The 22,545-nt window shown below is 38.6% G+C and overlaps 1 protein-coding gene and 1 long non-coding RNA gene across 3 annotated transcripts in view; both read left to right on the top strand.

Annotated features, from left to right (window-relative positions):
- The window catches only part of LOC103482399 (uncharacterized), a 19,258-nt gene extending 9,034 nt beyond the window's left edge, over positions 1 to 10,224 (top strand). For both annotated transcript variants that reach the window (XR_536459.2, XR_536458.2), the window contains exons 2-4: positions 9,116 to 9,266; positions 9,346 to 9,433; positions 9,936 to 10,224. This is a non-coding gene — a long non-coding RNA (uncharacterized LOC103482399). The remainder of the gene's footprint in view (positions 1 to 9,115; positions 9,267 to 9,345; positions 9,434 to 9,935) is intronic.
- A 1,896-nt stretch (positions 10,225 to 12,120) lies between these two features.
- Positions 12,121 to 22,545, top strand: part of plppr4b (phospholipid phosphatase related 4b) — a 49,122-nt gene continuing 38,697 nt past the window's right edge. Inside the window, exon 1 of the mRNA XM_008438532.2 lies at positions 12,121 to 12,650. Within this exon, the coding sequence (XP_008436754.1) occupies positions 12,579 to 12,650 (72 nt within the window). The 5' untranslated portion in view covers positions 12,121 to 12,578. The remainder of the gene's footprint in view (positions 12,651 to 22,545) is intronic.

Here is a 22,545-nt window from a genome sequence, read left to right as displayed (position 1 = left end):
CTCCGCCACTGCATCTAATACTGAGAATAAATATATCTTACAGACCATAACAGTAAAGAACTGATCACTTATTTATGTTTTTAATTAGATTTTATATATTTTTTTCTTCAATGTTATTTTTCATGTCAGTGTTAATGTCATGAGGCTGATGACTCCATGACACTTTCAATTTGACTCATTGGGATTTGATTAAGAACCAGATTTGTTCTTTGTAATTTCTGTCCAATAAAACTATTAATCTATAGGCTCGGCTGAAAAAGGTTGAGAAACACTGATTTAGAATGAGACTGAAACCGCAGCAAAATTAGCCTTTTTATTATTTAAACTGAACAACACCTGATCATACTCGACCGCTTAACACGTATTTATATTATAGTAATTATATTATATTATATTATATTATATTATATTATATTATATTATATTATATTATATTATATTTAGGAGAACAGCAGTGCTAGAATGATATTGAAGAAAGGTTAAGAAGCTCTGGTGAGATCTTCATTTAGTTTATTGAAATATGCATTAACTGTTTTAAATTTTTAAATAAACTAAACTATTATTATGAGAGGAGCAGGTCAGGGAAGACATAGGAAAGCCAGATGCACTTTCAGAGTGTGAAGATATAAAATGTATATTAATTTCAATAAAACCAGAAAGGAGAACAGGTGAAGACTGATGTCAGGTTGATTTCTTTCAACGTTTCAATATTTTTCCATTATTTCCACACTATAAGGATAATGGTTAGCAGACAATAAGAAAAGTGAGGTAGGTTTACCTCAGGAAAGGTTTAAAAATAAATGAGTGAAAATTTTTGCTACACARTAAATAGAGTTGAGATGTATAATAATGTATACATCTGAAAATTAAGTTGTTTAAATTCTCATTCTGTATGATAAAAACATACTTTTTATATTTAGTTCACATTCTGACACTGTACATTACTGTAGTGTCTGTTGTGAATCCATGCAGGAACATCAGGCTGCAGAGAGTCAGAGGGAGGCAGAGACAGAAACACATATCTGTAGATATTTTAGTTAAATGTTTGCGGCTGAAAATGACAGGGAAAAAAAACATTTAGTCTTTTTGCCTCAGTGTTTTTATGGATCATATTTGGTAAGTTACTGAATGCAGAGCTGGAAAGTGAGACTGAGTTAACGGTGAGGAGCTACAGGTCAGATGTGAAAAGTATCATTTTTATTTATTTTGTAGATCAAACCGTTGCACTGATGTAGAGAGTTGTTCAAGAAGAACAAAACTTGTTTTTTACATTTTAGTTTTGTTGGTCAAACTGGTGTATTGAGTTTAAAACTGTCAAGTCTTATTTTATGAGCTGTTTTCTACTTTGGTTTTAGAAAGAGGTAGAACCAGTTCAATTACCAGTCAATTTATATCAATGCATTTTGACAAATAAGATATATCAGAATCTGTTAGCCTGTCTGTGCTACCAGAGTATTCATCTTGCTAGTTGTGAGGCAAATGCTAAAGTGAGTGTTCATCCTGGAATGACGGTCATTGTACTATGCATAACTTTAATCTGATTATTGGATTGTAAATAGTAACATGTTAGAATACTTGTTACTGAAACCAGGGTCAGATTAGAGTAACGCATTACTGACGTGTTGATGGCATAATAGTTTATGACATTTCTGCTCAAGCTATTTACTGATCTGTCAGGTTTCTGATATGCGTCCCCCCAATGACAGACTCGTTCCTACGCCCTTGGTACCAGGCATTGCAAAAACTGAGAAAAATCTAGAGCATTTCTGCAGGCATGCTAAGTTCAGCACTTAGGATTTGATTCCACCAATGCATATAAATAAAAATCACTTATTAAAAGGCAAGGCAATGCAAGGGAAATCACCAAAGTTGCATGCTTCGAGCAGTCACAGCTTATCTGCCATGTCATACTTCATAACACATTTATGCTGCATCTTTCATCCAACCCAGTGAAGTGAAGACTCTTCCTACAGGCTGGTTTTCTTGAAAAAAAAAATGATTGTGGCATGAAGTCGAGGCAGTGATATTGAAGGATTGGGAAAACTTTCCAGAAAAACCCACTATGTCATCTCCACATGCTAAAGTCACCAAGTCAAATCAGAAAAGGCAGAGGTCTCATTTAACCCCAAACACTTATACTGCGGGTCTGCTATCACTTTATTTTGTTACACACGGAATCCATTTTCCTAAGACATGTCTAGCTTCTTTGTTGGGAGTATACCAATCGGACAAAAGATATAGCATAACTCTCCAGAAGAACAGTAATGCATTCTCACTGATAGATTTAATCAAAATCTGCCAGGAGTATAACTGACTTTGGACCTAACCATATAGAATGGGCCCAGTTTGAGCAGTTCAAAGCTGTTTTAGAGGGGGTCTCAAGCAGTTGTGATCACTGACCTCACAAATACAAGGAGTCAACTCCAATCACGTTTTGAACGTTTTGCTGTGAGAAAGTCAGAGATGCTTTGTTTTGGGTATATGTAATTAAAATAGGCACAATGTAATCTGGACCATTTTCCAGTTGATCACTTCTACAGTTTACAGTCCAAAACTGATACTGGTTGAGATGCCTTTGCTTTTACAACATCATGGTAATTTTTAGTCAAACATACAAATCTAGTAATCTTCCAGGCCCAAGGCCAGTTTGACCTGAAATGTGTTAATTTAAGTTTGAAAACATAAGTATATATTTAAATGGGTCTAATCGGAAAGATGGTTCCTTAGAATTGTTCAGACAAATAATAAATGTTTGGCAATAATGTAATCTTGATCTTCTTACCTCATATGCCAATGACGTGTACATTTTCCTCTGCTCTTTCCTACTAACGTGTTGAGTAGGCATATTCCTCTTGTCAGCAAAAACTGCAGAGAAATCAAAAGAAACTTAAAGGAGCTATACAGAAAGTTAAAAAATATGTTATGACATCTTTTTAATGTTATGACATCTTTTTTAATGTCATAACATTGGATTGATGTTATGATGACATCAATCATCATAACATGATGATTGATGTCAATCATCAAAAGAAAACGCAGTAATCCTAAAATGAAAAAGTGTTGCTGTAAAATCAGTCATTTTATTAATTCAGTCATTTATTCATTCGCCACAGAGAATAAATGGATTGGTGCATTCACATCAGGCAGCTAAAAGCAATAAAGTCACAGCAAGCAGTCTGAAATCAATTCACTTCTGTCTAATGGAAACTATATACAAAGTCAGGCTGTAGTTCTGCCTCTCTGCCACTAGATGTCATCAACAGATAATGAGAACAAACTGATTCTGCCTGATCTCACCCTGATATGATCACACTTCATCTGCAACTAACAAACTGCAGGCAAATCTGACTCTTCTCCAAACATACATTAAAGAGTTGGGTTTAAAAAAAAAACATTTTATTGTCAGTTATTTTCTTTTTACATAAATAAATGAAACTCGTGCTACTTTAATGAAGCAAAGAGTTGCAGTGGGCCACGTTTTTGCCTGGCAAAGTTCACGTGTGTGTGTGTGTGTGTGTGTGTGTGTGTGTGTGTGTGTGTGTGTGTGTGTGTGTGTGTGTGTGTGTGTGTGTGTGCGCGTGCGTGCGCACTGACCTCACAAATACAAGGAGTCAACAGTGTAAACTGTGCTGTACCCAGTACAGTTTACACCCAGTACTGGTTGTAAACTGTAAGAACATGACAACAAGACTTTGGTCACAAGTGAGACATTAGGGAGGTGCTTAATTTCACAAAGGAAATGATTCCACTGGTGTTCTGGCACCACTCAAATGACAGTCTGGCCTGTCTAATTCCGCTCAAAAAAATAATCTTGCTTACAGCACAGCCTGGACTTCCTCCCAATTTGCTTGGATTGCCTCCAGTAGATTTTTAGCCGGGCCAATCAGCGAACAGAAGGAGAAGTTGAGAACAATGACATTGTTTTTCTGCGATGTTTTGGAATTCTAGTCTGCCTGTAGTTCCATCAACGGCAGTGGAGAAAGTGAATGAAGGCGTTCAGTCTGTGTTGGTCACACTTCCAAATATTAAACTAACATTAACAGCCACCTGGTTCAGATCAGCTCTTCTGTCTGCACACTGGAGGACGGCTGTTTACATTGCAGGCAATTTCCAGTTAGCTTCATAGTGTTCCCGGGTGAAAAAAAAGTATACTTTAGTACAGTGGTCCCCAACCCCCGTCCGTGGACCGGTACCGGTCCGTGGACCAATTGGTACCGGCCCGCGCAATAAATAATTAAATATTTCCGTTTTATGTATTATTTGAGTCTGGAGGATCTTTTATTTTGAAAATCCTTTAACCGGATTTTCTCGGTTACTTGCGCACCAACATTGAGCCACAAGCAGCAAAATGAGTAAAACAGATCAGATGTCTTTGGAAAGTTTCTTTGCAAAGGGGAAAAGGCCCAGAGAAGAGACAGGAGAATGGATTTATCCCGGACTGGTAGGTGAGTCCCACATTACAAGCCGCTCTGCGTAACATGCGGCGACCGGCTGCTAATGAGGCAATGAAGCTTCAAGCTGCTTCGCCACTAGAGACCAAGCAGACTGTGGATATAAGCAACACTTAAGGTGTCATTGTCTCTCGTCACTCCCTGATGGGACCGTCTCGTTGCAGAGAAACAAGTTCAGGGCTCCCGTGAGTTAAAGTTTTCACGAAAGTAAAATGTTCATTTTTGTGGCGCATCTGTATCTTATTTTGAAGGGATATGAAACGTTACCATTTCGACTGACTCTGCAGAGTATTTCTGAGTCAATTAGTTTAGCATTTCTGCCGGATTTTCACAAAATATCAGCCACGACAATGGACAAGGGAACCAACAAGTTCATGTCATCTTTTTTGGATGACATCAAGATGTTTTAGCCACGCGATGCCTCTAACATTGTKSCAGCTAAATGCTACCAATCGATGAGGAAAACAGCAGATCCTCAGACCCTCAGCATAAATATAGCCGTGGACAAGATCACTGATGGCTGTTGTTCTTGCAAGGCTGGGTAAGTTGGACATTCATGGTTTTGATGGTTCGAATGTGCCTAGGACTTATACACGGTACTCGGTGCTAGCGTGGCTAACACGATTACAGTTTAGTAAAAGTTAGCGTGGCTAACACGATTACAGTTTAGTAAAAGCTAGCATGGCTAACACGATTACAGTTTAGTAAAAGCTAGCATGGCTAACACGATTACAGTTTAGTAAAAGTTAGCGTGGCTAACACGAGTACAGTTTAGTAAAAAGCCTTTTCAGGTGAAATAAAATCTTTAATGTATGTCAGATACGGTATACATTGCATATTGATCCGTTCAGTTAACGTAAGGCTGTGTAACAGACAGGCTTCAGGATGTAGAAGTTGTATCGGTACTGCCAATATGCTGTACTTGGCTAAAAGGTTTTCATAATGGATGTGTTTATTATTGACTATATTTTTTCATTCACTAAACACAAAGAAAGCAAAGCAATAATACTTATGCCAGCAGACACTCCTTTGTTCTTATTGATCCTATGACGGTTGAGCTGCAAATGCGGTCATGCACAAGCGTTAATCCAAGCAAGGCTTTCCGTTTCAGATTTTGGAAATCTGTGAATTTTAGTTCAACAAATACGATCAGGATACTTGACATCGTCTGTAACTTTTTCTACATAATGAGAGTAGTTCCAAGTACTGCTGGTATAAGTTTTATATCAATAGGATAATATTTGAGGGGAATAGAGAGGGGATGCATATTTGGGCAGGCTGGAAATATTGCCCAAAATGCACCCCTGTGCTAACTTTGAGAAATAAAGAGTTAAGAGTGAAATAACTTTTCTACACAATCACAGTAGTTCCATGAACTGCTGTTATAAGTTTTAAAACACTATAATAATATTTGAGGGGAATAGAGAGGGGATGCATATTTTGGCAGGCTGGAAATCCATATTGCCCAAAAATACATCCTTGTGATAATTTGAAGAATTAAAGAATTAAGGGTGAAAAAACTTTTTCTACACAATAAGCGTAGCTCCATGAACTGCTGGTATAAGTTTTATATGAATAGGATAATATTTGAGGGGAATAGAGAAGTGATGCATATTTTGGCAGGCTGAAAATATTGCCCAAAAATGCATCCCTGTGCTAACATGGAGAAATAAATAGTTTTTTGTGAAATAAATTATTCTACAAAATCATAGTAGTTCCATGAAATGCTGGTATAAGTTTTAAATCAATAGGATAATATTTGAGGGGAATAGAGAAGGGATGCATATTTTGGCAGGCTGGAAATATTGCCCAAAAATGCATCCCTGTGCTAACTTGGAGAAATAAAGAGTTAAGAGTGAAATAACTTTTTCTACATAATGAGAGTAGTTCCAAGAACTGCTGTTATAAGTTTTAAATCACTATAATAATATTTGAGGGGAATAGACATATTGTGGCAGGCTCAAAATTTATATTGCCAAAACATGCATCCCTGTGCTAATTGGKGGAAATAAAGAGCTGAAAGGATTTAATCTCTTCTACGTAATGACACTTGTTCTCTGAGCTAATGCTATAAGTTTCATATCAACAAGACGGATGCAAATATTTTCAGGCTCATAAATTAAGTTGCATTTCCTCCTACATTAACAGACTAGAAAGTTAAGCATGATGTAAAATGTTCTACATAATGGGTCTTTGTTGTAATGCTTTTGAGCTATTATGGTATTAAAAGACAAAGCAGAGAATTTCAAACCATTTGCGGAGAACATTTACAACAGACACGGACTGAAAAAAAGTTCGACTCATATGTTCGACTCAGTAAAGGTGTAAAACCCGTATTTAATTCAAGTAATTTGCGAAATAAAACCCAACGTATTAGGGATTACATGGTTAAGAAACGTGATAATGTTACAAATATCTTTAAAATTTCCTCTTCGGTCATATTTTTGTCCGTTTTCTCGTCAATATGCGAGAGCTTAGAGCGATGCTCGCTCCCGCGACAGGGGACGCAAATTTGGGCAGGCGTGCGTTTCTGGGCATAACACCTGTTGTGTTTGTGGACACCAAAGATGGCGCCGATACTCCTCCCTAGGAGCAATGAAAACAAACTCAATCTTGATGATGTGATAGGATGCAATGCAATACAATATATTACGATGCGAGTATGATGCAATATTCCTTTACTTTGAGAACAGGTATAGAGTGTATCTTGCATCACAGCCTGGTTTTCTTCACAAACACAATCAGAATCAAAAGTGCAGATTGTAGGATGAGCATATGATGGCATTCTACTCTGCCTAATGTTCCATGTTTAGTTTCAGGACTGACTGATTTACTGAAGCATTTCTCAATTTAGCCTTACTAAGTACCAGAATCCTAAATGTTGGATCTTGGTCATAAAACTCTCATAAAAACTGTGGTCAGTCATCAACACAGAAGCCTAAAAGCATGTCATGACTGTGTTTGGACAGTTAAACGTAGATGTTCAATTCACTTATTAACAATTTGAAGATTCTACTACTATTGCATGAAAATCTAAACATGTTGAAGCTGGGATAGCTGTAGATGTTTAACCTTTAACAGTGACACAGTTGGTAGAGCTGTTGCCTTGCAGCAAGAAGGTCCTGAGTTTGACTGATCTTTCTGCATGGAGTTTGCATGTTCTCCCTGTGCATGTGTCGGTTCTCTCCAGGTACTCTGGCTTTCTCCCACAGTCCAAAAACATGACTGTCAGATTGATTGGTTTCTCTAAATTGTCCCTAGGTGTGAGTGTGTGTGTGTGTGCATGGTTGTTTGTCCTGCCTGTCTCTGTGTTGCCCTGTGACAGACTGGMGACCTGTCCAGGGTGACCCCACCTCTTGCCCGGAACGTTAGCTGGAGATGGGCACCAGCAACCCTCCCGACATCACTGTAAGGGTGTAAGAAAATGGATGGATGGATGTTCATTTTTCTGAACATAGATGCATGTTCAGAAAAATGGAGCATTATAGAAATGAATATACAGTATTTTGAAATTGTTACAACACGACCAGAGCCAGTGGATCAAGCATGAGGTTTGGCATTTTGCTGGAATAAAGGAACATGATATCAGCCAAAACGGCAGCTAAAAATCTGAAAAAATAAAAATAAAATAAGCTGAACTCTTAACAGTACAAAGTACGTAAGCAGTAAAAGGTCTTCAAAATGGTCACTCAGAACAGGGTAAAGTCAGAGCCCGTTAAATATACTGTGCATCACAAGCCACGACACTTTTATTGCACCTTGTCCGAACCTGGCTAAAGCCTGGCTAAAGAAATATAAAAGTGGACTTGTAAACACAGTGAAAATGTCCTTGAAGTGTTGAATATTCAGCCCGTCCTCTTGAAGTCTGTCTATGACGGCAGCATAATGAAACGGGCATAAATGATTTGTCTCATGTACTGTTAAATTATGTATAAACAAAACCATTTGTTGGGAAAGCAACTATTGTGAAAAATCTTATGAAAAAATAACCATTCAGTTGTTCGAGGAGTAAAGTTTCTTTTTTTCCTATTCATTTAATATTTTATGATTTGCTCCATCTACCTAGTTTTGATTGCATAGTTGCTTTATTTCACATTACATACATGAAGTTGTATTGTCTTAGAATGTGAAACAGTTTCTATTTATTTACACTCTGATGTCATTTTTCCCCTCTCATTTCAGATGCCACTTGTTAGTACAGCTGTTTCACTTTGTAGAAATTTCTCTGCACTGAGACATCATTATCTCACCTGTCTGTATGTTTTGCTGTCTCTCCACCTCTTGCATCAAATTTCCCCCATGGGTCTTGTCTTGTCTTATCTTATCTTATCTTATCTTATCTTATCTTATCTTATCTTATCTTATCTTATCTTATCTTATCTTATCTTATCTTGTCTTGTCTTGTCTTGTCTTGTCTTGTCTTGTCTTAAGATCCTTTAGAATCAACAATCTCAAAATTTGCATCATTAAGGTTTCAATCCATATTTTGGATTTTAGATTACATTGTGAATCATTTCTCACTTAGAAATCTCACAATATTTAAAGAAACAGAAGTTGTTGAACTGTTGGCTGCAGTTGTTGAACTGAAGAAGGACCTACAGTAGTTTCACTAACAATGAGATCAGTTCAGGTTTGTGAGCCTCACAGTAAAATCTACATTCCAGGAATTTAGATGGTTCGTTACCTTCCTGTAGCTCTGCTGCCTGGGTGATATTACAGCAGACACGGAACAGAGCAGAAGAGTCTGCTCCCAGTGCTGTTCAGCCTTCCTGAAGTCAGACAGCAGCCAGTGGTTTTCTTCTGCTTTACCATCCAGTCAGTCACACACACACACGCACAGTCAGCAGTGTTCAGTCTGTTCCATCACTCTGAGCCCCCTTCCTATACCTTTCAGCTCCCCTGCACCTGCTCATGAGGAAGGGAGCTCTGCTGCTAGAACGCATGCGCGTGTCCATCACGTCTGTCTGGAGGGTTCCTGTGATGTAAGTGTAAAATAAATCCCACCCCTAAACACAAGGACAACAATAAACCCAAAAATAAAACCCAACATGTTTGGAGTATAGCCCACCTCTCAACAAGCCACATATTAAAGTTTAATAAAGCTACACTTATTATCTTAAGTTATACTTCATTTTATGTATAATTCTAACTAATGGAAAGTTATGGACAGGTAGAGAAGTGACAGAACATTTTTATCTCTTTACACATGCAGTACTCAGCTTCCATGTGTTGGAGGCTTTAATTTTATATATAAGCTTATGGATATGTTTCATTAAGGAGGCCTTCTCTTTTATGTATTTATTGGTTGTATTCTTATATGGTTGTTAGACTAGGGTTTACATTTGATTAGTCAAGTACTTTCAGTTGATTCCAAGTGCATGATAGTTTACACACATTTTTTAATATTTAAAAGCTGACCTTTACTATTCAACTAATTAGCTGATATTAGAAGCTTCCATAACTTCATGGTCTTTTTGCTTTTAGGATTTCACAGAGCAGAAGCTTGCAGAGGGCAGACGTGTTTCCAGGCCCGTCTCCATGGCAGCAGCAGTAACAGGACTCCCGCCATGTGGTGTCTCTTTACCTTTTAGCAGTCTGAAAGCTGAGTTGTTGCACTGTGACACATGTTGCTACTGTCACAACACCTTCAGTCATGGTCAGACGTTTGTTCAGTGACACAGTGCCTCTCAAAACTATTTACCACTTTGAATCTTTTTTTAGATATACAAGAAAAAACAACATTTTGATTTTTTTGACAAAATCATATTTAATGCCAAAGAGAAAACTGATTTCTTGAAAATTAAATTAAAGTAAAAACATTTAACATAAAATAAGAACAAATGTAAGTGTAACCCAGGCTTTCCCTCTTTGGATCTGCCGCTGGTGGAAGACACCCTATGAACTCTGCGTTGTGTTTTATTTGTGAGTGAAGATGGGATGTGATCCGTGCAGAAAAGAGGAATAAGACACAGCGATCTTAGTTGTGCGGAGACCTTGGCGCGTTTATTTCGTCCACCTTACAGGCAGTAAACACACTGTCAGCATTCAACCGCTTTTTTTCTTTTTTTACAAAAGAATCAAGCATCACAAAACAATCAAACATCACCAGAAAGAAAATGTAATTTGTGCCTAACTGGCAATCTGAACCAATAGAAAAATATAATGGTCAGTTTTACACCGGGCTAGCCGAGCTACTGATTACCTTACAGGCAGTAAACACACTGTAAAAAATACAGCAGTTCACGCACAAAAATCCCCTGCACTACGGTGTCCCCGGCAGGACAAACATGCCAGAATTGCGGTGGTACCAACAGCATCCTCTTTTGGGACACTTGTGCACTGCTTTACATAAGCATAAATATTTACTCCTCTTAAAGGTGACTGACCTCACAATGAGTGGGATGGAGATCAGCTGAGTCAGTGATCGTGGTGTAACAGCAGCTGGTTCTGGAAGTCCATTCACTGGTTCATCAATATTCCTGGCTACAATTATAGCATGAAAACTCAAGACTCCAACCAATCAGAGAAAATGTTATTAAAAAGAAAGAGTCAGTGGATGGAGAAAAAAAAAAACTTCTCAGGCCCTGACCATCCCCTGGAGTTCAGTTAAATCAAGACATGGGAGGAATCTGGTCTATGAGTAAATCTGCCTTGTTCAGGCTGTCCTCACATCCTGAGAGACCTGGGAAAGTAGTGAAAGAGGACACTGTTACTATGACTATGCTGAAGTAGTTATAAACTCCAGCTGCTGAGATGGAGAGACTGCAGACAACTGTTGCTAGTCAAGCTAATGTGTTTCCTTGTCTCGACTGAAAAGAAAAATAATCAAAAGCAAAGTAGGATCATTACTCCACATGAAACAGCTTCTGCACTCTGGTGTGGAGAGAGAAGATGAAAACAGACTTGTTGAAGTTTTCTCACTCTTATAACCCTGATGGCAGAGTTGCAGAAAGCTGATGGCTTTATTCACCAGGAAGAAGAAGCTAAACCAGCCTGTAGTGGGCTTGTCGTTCAAGATGAGGGACAGGACATGAAGATGGAACTCTGGGCTGCATAGGAAGCTGAAAGTGAACACTGAGAGCAAAATGAGCTCAAATCAGATGAAAATAACGACTAATACAAAAATAACAAACAGCCAACGTCAGCCTGTGATAGTTTGTTCTGTATGGTGATATGTAGCAACACAAGATCCAGAAGCAGTTTTGTTCCGTCACCAAAGTACCAATCTGACAGATTAGCTGTGATTTACCAGTGAGCTCAGGCTCTGCCTAAAAAGGAATACATTTTTGGATTTTGAGCGTGTTGCGCAGCACCATTGAATGATCCAGTAAATTGAATTAAAACTGTTGTTTTTTTATCTTTCTTTCAGAAGCTGCTAGTTTTGGAGAGCTTTTTTCTAATCATAAACAAAAGTGTTATTTGAAAACAACTTTCTATTTTTCAGGTTTTCTTTGTCTAAGTTAAAATTAAATTCATATGAAACATATGCCCTGTGATAGAATAGCAAAAACGGAAGCTACTATATGGGAGCAAACACTTTTTTTTTTTACAACACAGCATCCATCCATCCAGCCATTTTCTTTCACCCTTGTCCCTCAGTGGGGTCGGGAGGGGTGCTGGTGCCCATCTCCAGCGAACGTTTCGGGCGAGACGCAGGGTACATCCTGGACAGGTCGCCAGTCTGTCGCAGACACGGCATGTAAACTCAAAATAACTGAACGTTCTGTCAATCTAATTAATGGAATGTTTTACTAAAGTTACATTTTAAACTGAAGATGTTAAAGCGTAATGTGAAGCAGAAGGATGCGAGCCTGGAGTTAGTCTGGCTGCTGTCATAGCTGCTCTTCAGTGCGCATGCTCCTCCTCTCCTCCCTCCACACGTCGACGCGACCCCGCTCTCCATCTGACAGCTGGCAGCGCGACATGCTCAGAACCCGACCTGGAGCTCCCCACCAGCGCAGATTCGGTTCTGGTCCGAGGGGAAACCGAGCCGCTAGGTTGGAGTCCGAGCAGCTGTCGGGTTGAGCTTCTGGATCCCAGGCGGCATGACGCGCTCCTGATCCCGGCCGGACGCCTTCCTTCCCCCTGTTACATTTTGGATCCGTTTGGACATCCGGAGGCCTGATCATGTCTGTTAGAGAGAAGGAGGTCCTGACCAAAGACAGCGTCAGCCTGTTGCCCTGCTTCTATTTTGTGGAGGTGAGTCCTGGTTTCCACACAGCGGTGGCCCACTAACCCGCGCAGAGAGAGGGGGAACGTGGTTGTGTAACTGCCATCAAAGATCCATTAGTTGCGCTCCAATATCAGCTGAAAAAACATCCCATTTAATAAGAATGTAAGTAAAGAATCAATTCATTTTGAATATGAGTTCAATTCTTTCAGCGTGCTGCTTTCATCTGGGATGTTCCTTCAAAACAGAATATGCAGGATATTTATTTGCACTATGCAGGTATCTGTTTTATCCTGCAAATACAAGCAGAGCTGGATCATGCTCTCAGGACGTATTATGATGCAAGATTGGTTGGTTGGCTAAACACATTCAACGCATCAACAACAATAACGTGTGTTGGATGGTAAACATATCTCCTTTATAATCTGTGCACCTTTAGTAAACAACAGAGATTAAAAAATGCAACTAAAATAACCAGAGGTTGTCTTCTAGAGCAACAGTGCAGACCTATCTATATCTGTTTCTATGCATGAATTCAGGGAAAGTAGGTCAGAAGAGAAATATCATTCTGTGCTTGTAACTCTCATCAGGGATACGAAGTAAAGCACGTCAGCCATCAAACCTACTATGAGGCAAGAATATTCTCAGAATGCTGAAAGCATGAAGGAAATTGGTTCTATGCAGGACAAGTTTGGGTTTTTATTTACATTAGAGTGGAAAAGGATTCCAGATCCCATGCAGCTTGTGGTAACTGTCACTCCTCCTCTCGTTGTACACGCTTTCATGCTCCAGTTCACCGCTGGCCTGTAGCTCTCCAGTCAAACTGGCATCATGTATTATAGATGGGCCTCTAATCCTGTGTGATGGATGCAGTTGTGATGACAGCAGCATTCCCATGAAGGCTTCTCCCAGCAGGGACTCTGTTGATGGGATTCCTTAGCTTTTGGTTTGTCTCTGAATGTAACTGAGTCATAAAGGTCAGGCTTCAGTTTTTAACCACTTGGCTGGGTGAACACTGGGGGACTCCTACTTTTAAATATTTCACACAACAGCAGACATTAAGAGTAGGTTAGAGTGGGCTAGAAGTTAATGGTTTTACATCCTGCCTTATGACTGTAAGGTTCTGTGATTGACATCTAGAAAAATCAGTGATTTGCTTTATGTTTCAGAAAATTTCTGCTGAAATCAGAGGGATATGTTATGCTAACAATAGCCTGTGTTAGCTATTGTTAACACAGGCTATTGTGTTGAAACCCACAAGTTTCAACATGTGGGTTGAAACTTGAAGACATTGAGTTTTTCCTCAGAAAATGATTTGATTATTGACACTGTGGTGTTTAATCCTGCTGTTATGTTGTGGATCAAATAAAAAAAATAATTACAAGTATTTTTTTTGCATGAAACTTTTTCTATTTGTCTTAATAGGTACACTCTAAATACCTAAAATGGTTAATTTTACACATTTGCAACCTCCCCACTCCCTGCATCTACATATTACATAGATACTGTTCGGGTCAATTTGACCTGGCAGTCAAGTTGAAGGGTAAAAAAGTTTTAAAAAATTACCAATTCTATTTGTTTCCTTGCAACTATGAACCATATTTCACCACACACACACACACGCACACACACGTACACATGCACACACACACTTTCTCACTATTCTCTTTACTTCACTAGGAAACTGCGAGAAAGCAGGTGTTCATGCAACTTTTGACTACTCTAAGTGGACACTCAGTAGAAGTGGGGGGGGAAACATAAAAAAGAAATAACTGTGGACTTCAGGAAAGAAAAACCAACTCACATCACAGATAAACTCACATGGACTACAAACACCACCTCCCTGGTCAAAAAGGCTCAGACACGTCTCCAGTTCCTGCGGAGGCTAAGAAGAGCCAACCTCCCCAAATCTGCTCTCACCTCCTTCTATAGGGAGCCATGGATCTTACCAAGCTCCGCCCAGAAACGCCCCTCGAAAGTCCCACGTGACTTCATGTCTCACATTAACAGCTTAGCTCCAACGTCTAAACATGGCATTTTTCGTTCTCTGCAGAGTATTTCTGGGTCGATTAGTTTAGCATTTCTGCCGGATTTTCACAAAATATCAGCCACGACCAATGGACAAGGGAACCAACAAGTTCATGTCATCTTTTTTCATCTTTTTTGGACGACATCAAGGTGTTTGAGCCACGCAATGCCTCCAACATTGTGGTCGTCACAGCTAAATGCTACCGGTCGATGAGAAAAACAGCAGATTCTCACACCCTCAGCATAAATATAGCCGTGGACATGATCACTGATGGCTATTGTTCTTGCAAGGCTGGGTAAGTCGGGCATTCATGGTATTGAGGGTTTGAATGTTCAGGCTTCAGGATGTAGAAGTTGTATCGGTACTGCCATTATGCTGTACTTGGCTAAAAGGTTTTCATAATGGATGTGTTTATTATTGACTATTTTTTTTCATTCTCTAAACACAAAGAAAGCAAAGCAATAATACTTAAACCAGCAGACACTCCTTTGTTCTTATTGATCCCATGACGGTTGAGCTGCAAATGCGGTTGTGCACAAGCTTTGATCCAAACAAGGCTTTCCGTTTCAGATTTTGGAAATCTGTGAATTTTAGTTCCACAAACACGATCAGGATACCTGACATCGCCTGTACAGGTACCCCACTGACGGAGAACCTTTTTTTTTAGAGTCCTGACGCAAAAACTTTGTCGGTCTGGTGGCACGTGATAGCTGTGCTGTGACGTAAAATGGGCATTAGCCAATGAAATGCGGCCCCTGTGGTAAGGTCCATTGAGAGCATCCTGACCAGCAGCCTCTCTGTCTGGCATGGCAGCTGTCTAGCTGCAAAAAAGAAGGCACTCCAGAGGGTGGTGAGGACAGCAGAAAAGATCATCAGATCACCTCGACCAGTTATTCAGGACCTATACACTTCACACCAAGAGAACAATGAACATAATAAGAGACTCCACTCACCCAGCACACAAACTTCTCCCTACTACCATCAGGGAAGCGCTACCGCAGTTTTCCGTGTCGCGCAAGCAGACTGGGAAACGGCTTCTTTCCACAAGCCATCAGACTCATGAACACATTGAAGAACACTACATGAACATTTCAAGGACACTAGAGAATATTTCATAAACATTTCTTTCACCACATCACTTGCACTTTACTTTTTGCACTTTGCATACAGCATCTACATTACCTCACATTACCTGTATGTCCACTGATTGCACTTCTACTGTTGTGTGTGTGTGTGTGTGTGTGTGTGGGGGTGTGTGTGTGTGTGTGTGTGTGTGTGTGTGTGTGCATGCGTGTGCATGTGTGTGTATATGTGTGTGTGTATGCTTGTGTATTGCAGTGTGTGAGTGTGTGTGTGTTGCGAGTGAATGTATCTGAGAGAGAATGTAAACTCATGTATCAGTATTTTTACTGCACATTGTGTGTATGTGTGTGTGTGGGGGGGTTACTATCAGTGTCTTATTTATATCAATCAATCAATCAAATTTTATTTGTATAGCACATTTCAGCAGCAAGGCATTTCAAGGTGCTTTACATAATTAAAAAAAAAACCAGCATGTGACATTGAATAAACAATAAGAAAGAGAATATATCACATTGACGACTGCTGAAACCCAATTTCAAACTCCTGTGTTAACCCTGTTACATAGATTTTTAACAATAAAGTATACTTGACTTGACTTGACTCTCTTCATGACTAATTAGTCTTGATTTTAATCAGCAGGTCAATTTGACCCACAACAGAATACGTGTCTCAAGTTCAATTATAAAGATAACCCTTTGAAAAAAGATTCAACATGTAATATAAAAAAAAAACTACAAAAAGTCTATTTCAAGGATAATTATTGTTTTTTTTTTGTCTGCTGGTATTTTTTAGTGGACATAAAAAATGTAAATAATTTTTTTATGTCCAATTGAATAAATGAGTAAATTAGACATTGATCCTTTATTTTTGAGAAATAAAAAGAATAATTGCACAAATATTGATTGAAATGGATAGTATTGGAGTTAATAATCAGATGCCAAAATGTTTTGGAGAATTCTTTTGATTTCTGACACTATTGCATGGATTAAACACTCCACGGGTCAAACTGACCCAGGAACATTATTGCTGTACCTCAAAAACAAACATAACAGGAGGGTTAATTCTGCCTACTACTAAGGGACAATTAGTAGCTGAATGCCTAGAATCCAGATAAAAACGAGAGCTGGACATGGTTAAAGAGGGAAAAGTAAAAGGATAAATGCATAAACCTCTGAGGAATTACATTTTGACCCTGATATCTAGACAGCTTGGTCAGTAGAGTTCCAAAACTACATCTCTTGTGGTTGAATCCCAGCCAGTAAAGGTCAGCTTTCAAAGGAAGGAATAGGTGAACCAGCGATGGGGTCATGGATCAATGCTCACTGGAAGTCTGGTCCAACACAGTGTTTCCCCCAGTGTATTATAAGCCTGTTTAGTGTACTATGGAGCAGAAAGCTGACGTTGTTACATTCAGTGGGTGGCGCAGGTTGCTACAATCGATAGTAGCCACCAGGCCAGCCCAAGGCATAAGCAAACTAAGCAGCTGCTTTGGGCCCTAGTGCCACTAAGGGGCCCCCCTCAGTGGAGCTGATTTTTTGGTTTGTTTTTTAGTAATAATTTCTATGTCATATAATATCAAAAACACACCATTTCACTATGAAGTAATTTGTTTTTACAATAATATATATTTGATAATGTGTGTAGAAATCATTATTTTATGGACAAAAAGAAAAAAAAATAAATTGCTCTTGGGGGCCCCCTGGTGGCCGAGGTATTTACCGGTTATCGCCGATAACATGAGCTGCCGTGCAATGTGTAGTGAGCATTCAAAGCTCCGGTCAGAAGTTAAGTTAGCAAAACAATGTCTCATGAAAGTACTTATCCTTCAGGGAGGGAGAAAAGAAAGAAGAAGGATAGAAAAAAGCCAAGAGAAAGATTTGTTTTAATGTGCCTTGGTAATGTAAAAGATTTGTAAATCTTGTTTGTGTGAAACTGAGTTTAAACTTTAAATGAGTTGATTCTCATCAACTCTGTATCTTTCTGAGGTAATTTTGGCTTCAAAACGCCATCTTTGATGATGTTTGATAACAATAAAAACTTCTCAATGTTTGACATTGTCTAGCAAAATGTTTTTACGTCGGGCTACACAGCTGTTACATCGATGAACTACTATATGCTGTAGTTGGGGATTTGTTGCTTGTTGCTGGTTATAATCATTTTGTAGCTAAATCAAACATTATTTTTACATCAGCTTCTACGTTATGTGAAACTTCTGTTAAAATCATTTGAAGGCTCAGAATCAGTCCAGTACAGGTCCACATTTTCAGGGGAGAAAGACTCACCTGGTATAAATTACATTTTTAGCTATTGGAGTAACGCTTAAGAGAAATTTATTTAATCAAAGAATGTCATGAATATGTGTATAGGGCTGCACCGATTGCAGTTTTCTAGCCGATCCCTGGTTACCGATCCTTAAAAAGCCTGACCTGCTGATTTTGATTTTGACTGATATGAATATTTTTTGTCTGAAATGTCACTAAATATAACAAGAAAGTCAGTGAGTTGGAAACAGTGGGGTGAATATTGTTAACTGCAAACATGCAGACCTGACCTGGTGGGCCAGTCTGTCAGTCAAACCTCTCACTGCAGAGCAGAATAGAGGCTGATTTTTAAACCTTTGCTGACTAAGATAAGATTAGGGGATAAGATGGACTTCACATGTAAGTATCAGCCAGTCACGATCCCCCAAAATTAAGGAAATTGGCGCTCAACTGGTCGATAAATCAGTTGGACAATAAATGTATCTTATATTATGCATGTATATATAATGTAAACAGCACTGCCAGAGATGCAACAAGTTTATAGCAGGTGTGTGAATGATCTAATAATCGGACTGCTGATTGCAACCAGTTCACACTGTTAGCAGAACTAGAGGGCCCCAAAACCAAATTTCGCTTAGGGCCCCATGGAGGCTTGGGCCGGCCCTGGTAGCCACACAGGCACACCCGCTAGAAGGAAACAATCGCACCAAGTACAACACTTTTATTCTATTGGCTCAGAGGTTGCCAGGCGATTGTGCCAAAAAGCAGTTCTATGTTTTGTAAGCGAGCAGAGTCTGAGCAGAGACTAAGTCTGAGCGAGGAGATGTTTTGAGTACAAGCATTACAAGTTTTGAGAAGAAAGACATGAAGTCCTGATTTCAAAATGAAAATGTAAGCAAAAGTGTTACAAGTTTTCAGAACAAAAGACATAAAATCCTGTTTTCATTTCACTGTTATGCTTTTGATTGCCAGATCTTTTTTCTTTTGGCACAAAGCAATACAGTCTATCAACTCGCATGCTGCCGTAATGACAAAAACATAGTTCTGTTGTTTGGACCGAGTTGCTGTCCCTCCCCCAGTGCAAATCTTGGCTCACCTTATCTCAGGGATTGTGTCACCAATCTGGGGGTAAAGTTTGACTTTAAGTTTGATTTTAAAAAGAAACAGATCAACAGTGGTGTTCAGAGAAGTTTTTATCATCTTCGCCAAATAGCAAACCCAAGTGTATTAACATACACTTGGGTTTAACATACTTAATACTTAGTGTATTAAGTACAATTTTAACATTAAGCATACTTTTAGTAGGATTAATCATGAGTATATTTCAAGTATACTTAAAGTGTGACTTTTTTGAAATACTAATTTGGTGCTTAGTGTATTTAAGTAGTACTTAAGCACTATTTAAAGTGTGCTAAGCATACTTCAATGTACTTTTGTGGGACAAACTGAAGTAGTACTTAGTGTACTTTAAGTGTACTTATTTTTATGTACATGCTTGATTAGTATATTTTGAGCGTACTATTTTAGTGATTGAATTAGATTTAACATATATTGTATTTTCCGCACTACAAGGCGCACCGGATTATAAGGCGCATAGAACAGACGCTACAGTAGAGCTGGAGTTACGTTATGCATCTACTAGATGGAGCTGCACTAAAGTGAATATCAACAAAACAGTCAGACTCCGGTCGGCGAGGAGAGCCTTCTGCGACTGGACCGGGGCGTGGCCGGACGATGGTCACCCTTCTCCGTTCGCGCACAGCATGTTCGTGGAGAACGTGGTGCTAAATGACCTGCAGACGACCTGATTCTAGACCAGTGTTTCTCAACCTTTTTCAAAAGTTCCAGGTCCTTTTAATGCCATACAAATATGAGATAGAAACATGGATTATATCTTTATATAGATCTGTCTATTGATTTATAGATTAATGACATTAACACTGACATGAAAAATAATATTGAAGAAATAAATATATAAACCTACTTAAAAACATAAATAAGTGATCAGTTCTTTACTGTTATGGTCTGTAAGATATATTTATTCTCAGTATTAGATGTGGTCTCAACAAACCCATGGCATTTCAACAATGTTATTTTACCTTTTATCTGGAAATAGTGTCTGTTTATTCTTGCCATACAGTCCTCTGTATTAATTATTGCTCGAAAGGTCTTGCCATACCACTTTATTCCTCTCTATTTACTTTAGTTTCTTAGTTTATTCTTGCATTTTGTTCTTCATTCATTTCTATTTAGTTTCCTTTGATTAGTTTTATCCTCTCTTGGTTTATTGCTATGTTCACTTTAGTTTCTTTCCTGTTGCTAGATTTATTTGATCATTTATCCATTACAAGACGAATAATATAAGACGAATAATCTTCACTCATCACCTGCTGCGCCGCCTAATCGTCATGATGTGTTTCACATCATGTGTTGATTTTTTTCACTGTTCAGTGTCGGATTCTCTGTTTTTATGCCATAATTCACATCTAGTTCGTCGCTCTGTTTTATGTCCCGCTTCTCCTGTTTCAGAGTTTTGCGCGGTGTGAAAGTCTTTTTTTTAAGCCCCTAAGGTGCAGGGCGGTCGGGAAGAGTATAGATGGGGAAAAGGCAGACTGACTTAAACCTTTTAAAACAACGGAAACAATTTCTGCATTTTGATTATTGAAATTTAAAAGTGCTGTGTTTTTCTATCACCCCGTTTCATACCGGACCACTTACGCTATATAGCGGTGTTAACGCTATAAAATGAACGCTCTCTATGGTATCACCCATGGAGGGATTTCTTTATTTCTTTATTTAAATAGGTTCATTTTTCAGAGGGATACACAGTGAGGGTATCGTGATTTTAGCCACCAGTAGCAAGAGAACGGAGCTGTGCCAAGAAGCTAACAGAAGCTAACAAATACTGAATGGAAGAAGAGCTGCCATCGATACAGTTGCAGCCAAGCATGATTTAATGTTACACAATACAGTTTTACCAAGTTGCTCAAGGTCTAAACTGGCATTGTTGTGCATTTAAGGTGTAAAGTTTACCTTCAACTAAACGCCCCCCAAAGGCATCCCAGCGACCCCCTTTTGTAAAAATGTCCGCCAGTGCCCCCTGCCGTCCTTTGAACGCCCCCTGGGGGGCGGTACCGCCCACATTGAGAACCGCTATTCCCATCTAGAATAGCGGTTTCCTCTTTCATCTTCATTTGCCTAGACTGCAAAAATATGTTTAAGATAAAAACATTGATGAACATGTTATAAGAACAACCACACAATATCAAAGTTTCTTTGTCATGCAGAGCTTAATTAAAACCAGGTTAAGTTTATGAAGAAAAGTATATTAAGTTGCAACAAACGGAACCTCCATGCAGTTATAACATGAATGATTGTTATAGTAATAATCATAAGTCACAATAAAATTGATAAAATAATTAAATCTGAAACCAACGTAAGTTTGTTTATATCTTTACTGCACTGTTTATAGTTAAACAAAGATAATTAATGAGCAAACTTACCACTAGCTAGCAAAACGTTAGCAGCCTTCATCCCTTCGGTTCCTTTTGTGACTCACGTTTCATTTGCATCGGTTGTTGTCCTGTTGTGTTGTCGTCTAACTCAGGCTAGGACGTCACCAGCTTGAATTTACCAAAATTACTAGCTATTTTCAAGGCTCTCTCTATTTATAAGGCGATATTATGAGAGTGAAAATGGCAAATTTGAACAGCGTCTGTTACTGGCTTTCAAGGCTTTACTTCTTTTTATGGCATTTTTCAAAAAAGACGAAAGTGTGCAATACCCTCATCATCTGGTCTGGAGTATAAACTGGAGCTAATGCCGTTGACATAGATCTTGCATCATACATCTGAAAATGTATTATGTACTTTGTTAAACAATACCTCAGGATTATAATTTTTTTATTCTTTGCAATTTTAACAAAAATAGTAAAATATTATCTAAAAAGTATGCCTAAAATTACTTTATAGGTGGTTAAAAGACATACTTCTGCATATGTATTAATTAGTTTTATTTTGTAATCAGGTTGCTGCGTGTTGCAGACTTCTGCCCAGGTCCCTCTTGAAAATGAGATCTGGATCTCAACGGTGTTCACCTGGTTAAATAAAGGAAATAAAAAAGGCATACTTTTTTAGCCTAAAATATACACTGCGATGTAATGTAAAACATACTGAAATTAATAATTTAAAGTAACGTTAAGTGAATTTAAAAAAATTCTATTTTTCTATATTTTAAAATATGCACAAAATATCTTTGACAGATATTTTAAATATCTTTTAAATATACACCTCTAAGTAAGTGTATATTTACATTAGAACTTTAGTGATACAATAATCTCTCGATATGATACGATACACGATATTCTGCTCATGATACGTGTCTGTTACTACCCAATAGTAAGTCCCGCCCACTCCTCACAACTCTTTGGACTCACTACTGCCCAGTTCTCTGTCCAACAGGTCCGGAAAACCCCCAGAAACTCGGGTCTTACCCTAGCGATAGTTTGTGGAGAATTATCTGTTTAAACTGGGGTCGGAAAGGACTCGTCTA

This window comes from Poecilia reticulata, linkage group LG20 (assembly GCF_000633615.1).
Source record: "Poecilia reticulata strain Guanapo linkage group LG20, Guppy_female_1.0+MT, whole genome shotgun sequence".
In the NCBI taxonomy this organism is placed as follows: domain Eukaryota; kingdom Metazoa; phylum Chordata; class Actinopteri; order Cyprinodontiformes; family Poeciliidae; genus Poecilia; species Poecilia reticulata.
Note: the sequence above shows the minus strand (reverse complement) of the source record. Positions and strands in the feature narration are given on the sequence as shown.